At 57.4% G+C, this 9,194-nt stretch overlaps 1 protein-coding gene across 1 annotated transcript; it reads right to left on the bottom strand.

The window, feature by feature from the left end:
* Nucleotides 1–4,077: 4,077 nt before the first annotated feature.
* Lbx1 (ladybird homeobox 1) lies at nt 4,078–5,627 on the bottom strand. The gene is made up of 2 exons (XM_027930411.2): nt 5,303–5,627; nt 4,078–4,598 (listed from the first exon to the last, which is right to left on the bottom strand). Exons 1-2 carry the CDS (start codon nt 5,625–5,627, stop codon nt 4,078–4,080), a joined length of 846 nt encoding a protein of 281 aa, XP_027786212.1.
* Nucleotides 5,628–9,194: the final 3,567 nt, after the last annotated feature.

Here is a 9,194-nt window from a genome sequence, read left to right as displayed (position 1 = left end):
AGGGCCGAGCCTTAACGAAATTGGCCCAGAGAGTGGCCGTGGGCCTCACAGTCCCTCACACGATCCACGGCACAGTCAGACACGCAGAAGAAACAGATAGGCAATATATACGCCCCGATCCCACGGAGCCCACTCCTGTGTGCACACACCACACACAGCCGAACCACGACAGGCCCAGCAGGCACCTTCCAAGAGGCTCAGGTTTGACACCTGGGGTTCCAAACCTTCTCTCATCATAGGTCCAGTCAAGGCCATCTGAAAGCCCCTGGACCGCGCGAAGGGGTGTCAGCCTTCATCAGAACTGGGAGAGCTAAGGAGCCGGTGGGCTAGAGTTCAGGCCTCCCTGGATTCCAGTCCCTTGTCTGGTCCCAAGTCCCTCAGCCCTTAACCACGATCGCCGACTTCCCCACTGCCTTCTGCACTATGGGGCCTTAAGATGAGCCCCAAACTGCGTGCTCCGCCTGGCCTTAACAACCGTGTGCATGGTCGGTGGAGCTCCAGGAGCCCACCAGCAACCCGGGGGAGGCATCGAATTCTGTAGAGCCAACGTGATTGAGGAGTGGCTTAGCTCCACTTTCCAAATTTTGCGGGACACAGCGTGAGGCTCTCTCTCCTCAGTCCTCCTCTGCTCGGGTTTAGCCTAAGGCTCTCAGGAACACCCCTCTCCTCCTTCCCTTAGGCGACTGTCCAGTCCTTACTTTGGCTTGCCATCCTTTCTAGCCTATAGAAACAACGAATTATTTATGTCTTTCAAAGCCTGGGTCCCATGCCACCTCCTCCTCCGTGGAAGCCACCATCACTACCGTGGAGCCCGAATTCATCTCTCTGCATTTTGCAAGAGGCACTTCCTGCCCCACGGCCAGGGTCTGCTATTAGGGTCTGAGTTGCTTGCGGGCTTGCCCATTAGAGTGGGAGCTCCTTGAAGGCAGGAACGGAATCTGATTCATTTCAATTCCCTAGCCACCTGCACACAATAAACATTTGCTGAATTGAATTGATTTTTCTCTTTACTTTATTAATCCTTCTCCTTTCTTCTTTCCCTCTTTCTTTTCCTCCTTCCTTCCTCCCTCGTTATTTTTTATTTCTTGGTTATATTCAATTGTCATGTTTTTCAGGCTCATTAAATCCATTTAGAGACAAAAGAATAAAAGGCAGAAGGGGAAGGGAGGGGGAGGAGGGGAGGGGGAGGGGAAGGGAGGGGGAGGCCGGAGAAGCAAACAAATAACCCGCTTTAACTAGACGGGCGGATAAATGGCCCCGTTTCTCCTCAGCCCCGATGCGCCTGCTTAGCTGCGCGCCCCGCGGGCGCCGCAGCTCGGGTGGGCTCAGCCTCGGGGCCGCCGCCCCCAGACCGAAGGGACCCAGCAGGGCCCAGCCCAGGGCCGCGAAGAAGGGAGCGGCCGGAGGTGCCAGGGCCGCTTCATTGGGATTCATGGGCGTGTTGGGCGGGCGGCCCGGGGCTCCGGGCGCAGGGCGGGGGCTGGGCGAGGGGGGGTGCGCACGGCGGGCGCAGATGCCCGGGTGACCGCCGCGCCGCGGTCCCTGCGCCGCCTTTGTGCCGGGGAGGCGCGCGCGGGGACCTAATCCATCAAATTGTCTACAAATTGTGAAGAAAATTCAAAAACCATATGGTCGCCAGCGCCGGCGCGCTCTGGGCTGCGGAGGGCCGCGGCCGTGCCCGCACCGGGAGCCGCGGGGGGCTGGGCCCGGCTATTGTCGCCTGTCAGCGGCCGCCCGGGCCCATTCGTCCCGGCCTTCATGGTCCGCGCTCCGAATTACAGACCCATCCATCCTGAGAGAGGGCGATTTATGTCGCCCGGGAGGAACCGACCGAACGCCCGCGCGACTGCCCGGCCGCCTCCTTCTCTGGTCCCTCTCCTCTCTTCTCTCCCGTCTACCTACACTATCCTTTTCTCCCTATCTCTGTCTCCGTTTCTCTTTCTAGGTCTGTAAATTTTCTTCTTTTCCACTCTCCTCCCTTTCCTTGGCTGTCCACTTTCTAGCTCTGCTTCTGGAGTGTCTTTCTCTGCTCCTTTCTTTCTTTCTTTTTTTCCTTCTTCTTTTCTTTCTTTCCCCCCCGTTTCTGGCTGTCTCTTAGTTTTCCTCCTGGACACGCACGTTCCTGACTCAGGCCCGGGGGGCGGGGGCATCGTCTGCCCGAGACCAGATGCGAATTTCTCACATCAATTTTGAGGAGAAAGAGAGCCGAGCGGCCCGGGGCGGGACCCGACTTTAGTGACAGCGGCCACTCGCCAGCCCAGAGACAACAAAAGCCAAGAGAGAAATCCTCTCAATCCGGGAAAGTGAAAGCTAAGTCCCAACCACTGTTAAGTCACCACAAACCTCAAAGAGTCCCTGCAAGATTCATGTCTCTGCTCCCAACCAAGTTCTGGGCCCAGAATTTATGGACGTTACCAGAAATTTACCTTAGCTCCCACTTCGGGCTCACATCCCCCCAGAGCCCTTGTGTGCAATTCAGCCCCCCCTTGTTGCTTTCAGCCTCATTCTTTTTTATTCCTGCTCTCCAAGGATGAGCCCTGGGGAGGGAGCAAAAGTTGAGAGCCCCCAGGCTCCACCTTGATGTCATACTGAATGACACCTTCCAGAGCACTTTGGATTTAGCCAGTGTCTCCGGGAGCCCAGGTAGAATATGGAAGGAGGGGGCAAAACAAGTCTCTCTTCTCATCTTTCGCCCAACACAACTAGTTTTGTGCCGTGACGCCTCCCACTTTCACTCGCGTTTTTCCCCAGTATCACTTGTCTTGCTTTTTACCCCGACCTTTCGAAGCCCGCTTCTTCCCTCCCCCCATTTAGTAGTTAATGCGTGTTTATGGACAAGAAGCACCTCCTCCCAATGCTTCCTTCTAACCCCGCGATCTCATGCTTGCCCAGAAACTCCCCCAAATCTCCATGGCTGGGGTGGCCGGTGAGGAGCAACGACTAGAAGTTTAGCCTGCCGTGCTTCCCCGGTCGGGCCCACTCACTCAGACACGCTCACCGCCGGTTCTAGTAAAATGGCAAAGACTTTATTTATCGGAGAAAGAGGCCTTGGGAACAGTCCGCAGAGGAGAGGGCAGGGCAGGAGCAGGGGAGGAGCACGCGCGACCCACGCTCAATGAGCCATCCTTGTCTGGCCAAGTGGAGGTGGGAGCAGGGTGTTGGAGATGGCAAGACAGACCCAGAGCTGCAGAGGAAGTGGGGGTGAGGGCTTGGGTCGGCCTCCTCTCTGTCTCTGTCACATGCAAAAAAATTCTAAAAAGAGTAAAAAATAATTCTAGGGCTTTGGGTTCTGTTTTCGATGGTTGGTTATTGGTTGGATGTCCCCCTATTTTGTCCCTAAGAGCTGGACTCCAGCAATCTGTCCCAGAAAAATGCGAGAGGGAAAGAGGAATCTTAAAAATAGCATAAGTGGGTATTGGGAGGCAGAAATGGCATCGAAAACAGACTTCTCTCGCGGGGGTAGGGGAAGGTAAAATCGATTTAGAAACTTGCAAGTCAGGACCCGTCTGCCTCCCTTACCCCCTTCCCACGCGGGGAAAAAAAAGGCAGAAGGAAATAAAAGAAGTCAACTGCAAACGGTCGAGGGAGGCGAGAGGGAGCTGGCTGGTGCATTCGCCACATGCAGAGAAAAATCAAAACAGCCTGAGCTACCCCCTTCTCTAGACCGCGGGTTAGTGTTCTGGATTCTGCCTCGCCCTCAGCCAACCCGGTAGCCCGAGAGCTTTGAAAAACATCGAGATCTCTGAGATTTAAAAAAATAAAAGAAACGAAAAAACCAGGCTGCGGTGGGAAGAACCTGCTATATAGGTTTAAATATTTATACAGAAGCCATACAGAATTGCACGGCGAGGGCTTCCGGAGCGTCGGAAGCCGTGTATAGCAGCCCGCCCGGCAGCCAGCCCGGGTTTATTGCTTCGAGAGGGAAGAGGCGGCTGCTGGGAGCCGAGTCCGGGCCCTGGGACAAGGGAGGAGGCGGGAGTTGCAGAGGAGGTCCCAGCTCCCCTCGGCGGTCGGTCCGGGAGGCGGCGGGTGTGCGGGCGCTTGGGGCCCAGGGCGGCGAAAGACACAAGGCGCCGCTCAATCGTCCACGTCGATCTCTTCGTCTTCCTCATCCTCCGAGCAGTCCTGGCTGCTGGTCCTCTGGTCCGTGAGCGGGGAGGCGGGCGAGAGCTGCAAGGGCCCGGCGCCCGGGGCCTGCGGGGCGCCTGGGGGGAGTGCAGGAGAACCCGGCCTCGACTTGGCCCTGCCACAGCCACCGCCACCGCCGCCTGCGGCCTCCGAGTTCTGCTCGAGTTCTGCCAGCGCCACGATGTCCATCTGCCCGCTGGGGCCCAGTTTCTTGGCGGACTCCACGTCGGCCTTCATCTCCTCCAGATCCCGCTTGAGCTTGGCACGACGATTCTGGAACCAGGTGATGACCTGTGCGTTGGTGAGGCCCAACTGCTGCGCGATTTGGTCGCGATCTGCTGGGGACAGGTACTTCTGGTATAGGAAGCGCTTTTCCAACTCGTAAATCTGGTGATTGGTGAAGGCTGTGCGGGACTTTCGCCGCTTCTTGGGGGTCTGCCGCTGCCCAAAGATGGTCATCCCATCACGACCTGGAAAGAAATGACAGTATAGGCTCCCATCGGGAGAGTGGAGAACCCACCCTAGCTCTCACCCTTTAACTCCCCACACCACACAGGCCCATCAGGGCCTGCAGTCTATCCTCATTTCCCTTCCCCTATTTGACTCAGCTTCTCACACCAGAGCAAGCCTGAATTGTCACAAACCTACTGTCTCTGGTCTCCTTGAAATCGCTAAGAAAATTTGTTTTGGTTTCTGCCTGCCACCTAAGACTTGGTTTGAAAGATTCAAAGTCTCTGCAAGCCAGAGGAACCCAGATAGGGACTCTGGGATCATAGTGTCAACACGATGTTGGTTCCCCTACTGCTTCCCAACCGCCGCCTGATACTATACTACCCAGAAAATCGCAGCAAAAGGTTTTCTTGATTCCCCACCCAGAATCGTGAAGGGCTAGGAGCGCCAGGCCACTGGGAACCAGAGGGAGCCGAGCAGAGCATGCAGACTGGGGAGAGAGCTTGGGTTCCCACCACAATACTCAGATCACCCGGACTCTGGCCTACCCAGAGGTCTACAGAAAATAGGGATTGGGTTCTGTCCCACCTATCACCACTCCCAGCGGCAGAGGCTCGGGCTAGAGGGCCCTGGCGACCGGCGCGGGAAGAAGTGAGCAGAGGCATAGGGCACAAAACAGAAGCGTGAGGCATTGGGCAAAGGGAAACCTAGCGGAGGCTCTTACCTTCCGCTGCCTGCAGGACGCTGACCTCGAGCCCCTTAAACGTCTTGCTTGCGAGCTCCTCCAGCGCGCACAGCGGCGAGGTCTGCGAGAGAAGCGCGCGGCCCGCCAGGGGCAAGCCGCCCGGCGCGTGCTTGTCCGCGGCGGCCAGCAGGTGCGCCGCCCCGCACAGCGAGTAACTTCTCCGCACAGACGGCTTATTGAGGATGTCCTCGATACTGAACGGCGTCAGCGGCTTGTTGGAGTTGGCGGGCGGTGGCAGGTGGTCTAGCGGGCTGCGCCGCCGCTCCTCCCCTGGCACCGCCTTGCCATCCTCCTTGGAAGTCATCTCGGCCTCGTTTGGGGGCCCCGCCGGGGCGGCTCCGGCCGCGGGGACCCAGCCCGCGGGCAGCTCGGGCGCCGGGCGGTGCGAGCAGGCGGCGGCAAGGAGGCCGCGCCAGGCAGGGCGCGGACCGGGCACCGGACTGATTAGCGCGGTGGCTGAGGCAGGCTTAGACGCGCGGGGCCCACGAAGTAGAGCGCTGACGCGGGCGCCGCAGCAGCCGCCGCTGCTGCCCGGGCTTCCAGCAATCCGGGGCCGGAGCCGGGGCGCGCAGCGCGGGGCTCCAGTTTCGCCAGCCCCGGTGCTATTTAAAGGTATCAGGTGGCTCCGCGGCGGCTCCTGGCCCCGGGTCCTGGCGGCGGCAGTTGGAAAAGCCGAAGCAAGGGCGCCGATCCCGGACTGCGAGGGGAGGCGGAAAGACGGGGCAATTGACTATTGCTAACAAGTTAGCCTTGATCGAGGAGTAATCAATTATCTGCAGCTTCACGGCACTTCTCTTTCTCTTTGCTTTCTCCCAGTCTTTCTCCTCTCTTCTTTCTCTCTGTTCTCTCTCCCTGTCCTCTCTCCCTCCCTCCCTCCCTCTCTTCTCTCCTCTCTGCTCCCCCCGTCTCTCTCCTTCTCTACCTCTCCCTCGCCCTCTCTTTCACTCTCTCTCTCTCTCTGTCCAATGCAGGCGGCTCTAAGTTGGGAAGCTCATTAATTAGCGGGCCGGGGGTAGGAGGAGCCGGCTGGAATTAGCCTGCCTAATGCGCCTGTCAGTCCGGGCGCTGCGCCGCGCTCGGCCCGAGCTGTTTGTAAATTACATTAGCGGCGCCTTTATTGCACCCGAACCTCGGGCGACTGAAAAGCCACCGCCCCCACCCCAAACTGAGAGCCGAGCTCCGGGCGCACCCGCCTCCCGCAGGCCTGGTTGCGGTGGCAGCGCCAGCCCGGAGGTCTCAGGCTCTCCAACCCGGGATTTGGAGTCCGAGAAGGGTGGCGGGAGCCCCAACAAGGGAGGGACGCGGCCGCGGCGCGGGTCAGGTAAGAACAGGAGTCCGGGTGGGCCCGGTTCCGCCCACTGTGGACTTTGCCATGCCGAAATCAAGAACCTAGAGCCCCATTCCCGATCCTTGTCCCTCACCCCCAGCTCTGGGCCATGTGCTTGGAGAAAGGGAACCTGAAGCCCTCCTGGACTGGCGCGCAGGAGGTCAGAGCCAGCTTCACAGCCCTGGGTGGGCAACGCGGGACAGGGGTGGGGATTCCAGCGGTTGGGGGAGGGGGCCAGTCAGAGGGCTCAGCCTTCCCCATGCCAGGAGGCGGAGGGAGGAGTTGTTGGTGTCTGTGAGCGCCTCTACCCCGGCCTGAGACCGAAGCGGCCACCCTACCTCCTCCGGCAATCTTGCACACTCTTAGCCTGGTCTGCGACTGGCTCTCCGGCCGGCTAGGGTACGACTCTTTTGATGATAGGCGTCTAATGGGCAAACGGGCCGAGTGCCGGAGCTACTGGGAAGGGCTTGGGGCTTCTCCGCTGCTCTGCCCGGGCCCGGGCCGGGGCCCCGTTGCGGGCCCCGCCCAGCCCAGCGCCGGGCTTGTGTGTACTGCCCGGCCGACTCCAGCTGTTCCGGATGCTGGGCGGGGGCCCGTAGGGGGCCGGGCCAGGGCTGGGGCTGCGCTCTCAGAAACTCGCAGGGAGGCTGGGGTTCCAGTTAGGCTGACCGCTGAGGAGCCCTGTGGCCTGGAATCTGTGCATATTAGATGGGCATTTTGTGTGCATCGTTACTTGAAGGTGTTTATGTTTTTGAATATGCGTATTTGTGTGTGGTTCTCCATGTGTATATTTGTGTAAACCTATGTGAACCTTTGGGCATGTTAGTGGGTTTGAACCTCAGCTATGTGTTTCATTGCCCTGAGGCACAACAACGGGGCTGTGCCCTCAGGCCCTCTTCTCTCTTGCTACCCCATCTGGTTTGTGTCTGCCCCTAATTTTCCATTTCTGCCCTTGGAGAAAGGGGAGGAAGAGGGAGTTGGAGTCAAGGGAAGTTCTCCCTGCTCACACACAGAGGCACAGACTATACCGGCTTTGTTTGTAGTGCGGGTAGTGTGGTTAGTGTGGTTGGACAGCTTAAGCTTGAACCAGAGGAGGGACCAGAGAGGCCAGTTTGAGGGCTCAAGGCCTAGGGCAGAGGTGGTTGGAATAAGAAGAATGGAACTTCTTTCCCCTCATACCTGCCCTGGAGAGGGAGTGGACTGAGCTGGGCTATGGAACAGAGAGCAGATTCTCTCTCTGCCTCCAGTGGAGAAGCCTCTGAACACCAGAGATTGGTTTATCTCACAGTTAGTTGTGTTTGGAGTCATGACTTGCAGCTCTCTGGAGTAATAGGGATGGATTAGGGAGACTGAATTCTCCTGTGGGGCCCTAGTGCTGACCTGGAGCATGCTTGAGAATGTTGGAAGGAGCTTGATGCTTCCTTTCCCACCTTTGCACTGACTGGATTTTGGAGGAAGGACAGGTGCTCAGAGGAAGAAATGGTGCAAAGAGGGATTTCAGTTCTCACAGAGCTGCAGATCCATTCCTGGGGCATGCCTGTTCTGAGGCATCCCTGCTACCCTGAAAGCCACAAGGAGATTCTGGGCCTAGAAATAGTAGAGTCAGAGTCTAGGAACTGGCGAAGAACAGAAGAGAGAAGGGGAAGATTTGGAAGGGGGAGGGCAAGATAGGTCTGCCCTCTCCTTTCACTTACTGCATTTAGAATCCCATCTCATCCCTTTCCTACCATAACCCCAACTTCCTGACCAGAACCTCAGTCAAACTCCATATCAGAGACCGCTCTCCAGATCTGGGACTGGGAACTTTGAGTTCTATCCTAAGGTGAGGGTATCCTCCCATACCTGCCCTCTTTCCTTTCCTGTTATTTTATTCTCTGCACCTGATACTGGCCAGAAGGACTGTGCCTTAGGGAAAAGCCCAGCAGCTGCTATTGCCCATCTCCCAGTCCCCAAAGACCAGTGGAGTTCAGGATTACTGAGAGACCTCTAGGAAGGGGTAGAATATGAACTGAGGAGCATGAGAGTCTTGTTCCCTGGGATCTTTAGTTTTTAGCCACACTATGTCAAAGTGGGGACTACATTACACCATCCTCTGATGTATCACCTCCACCCACCTTCACCAAATGTCTCCTTCCCTGGGCGGCCCAGCCCTGCTACCTTTGGTTCATCCACCTAATCAGTTGGCCTCTTGGCTAAACATGTTCAGGAGCTCTGCATATTTAGGGGTTCCACCTAGTTCTTTGTTGTTTCAATTTATTTTCCCAGGTCTCCTTATCCAGTCCACCTTGGAAAATCAACCTAACGGTCTCAGCAACTTTTTCCCCACCCTGTGGTTCTACCCTATCTCCACCCCTAAAGCCCTAGTGTGTGCCCAGCTAAGACTTTCTGGACTCCTAAGAGTCCAAATTCTCTGGCCTCCATCTTGCAGAGCAGTAAGGTGTATTTTTGGTTTGTGATTGGACTCCCTCCTCTCTGCCACCAGACTGAGATCCTTGAGTTTGATGATTCCATCCATCCCAGACTGAAGGACAACTGTTATTGGTT

This window comes from Marmota flaviventris, chromosome 4 (assembly GCF_047511675.1).
Source record: "Marmota flaviventris isolate mMarFla1 chromosome 4, mMarFla1.hap1, whole genome shotgun sequence".
Taxonomy (NCBI): Eukaryota; Metazoa; Chordata; class Mammalia; order Rodentia; family Sciuridae; genus Marmota; species Marmota flaviventris.
This window is presented reverse-complemented; position numbering and strand designations above follow the sequence as displayed.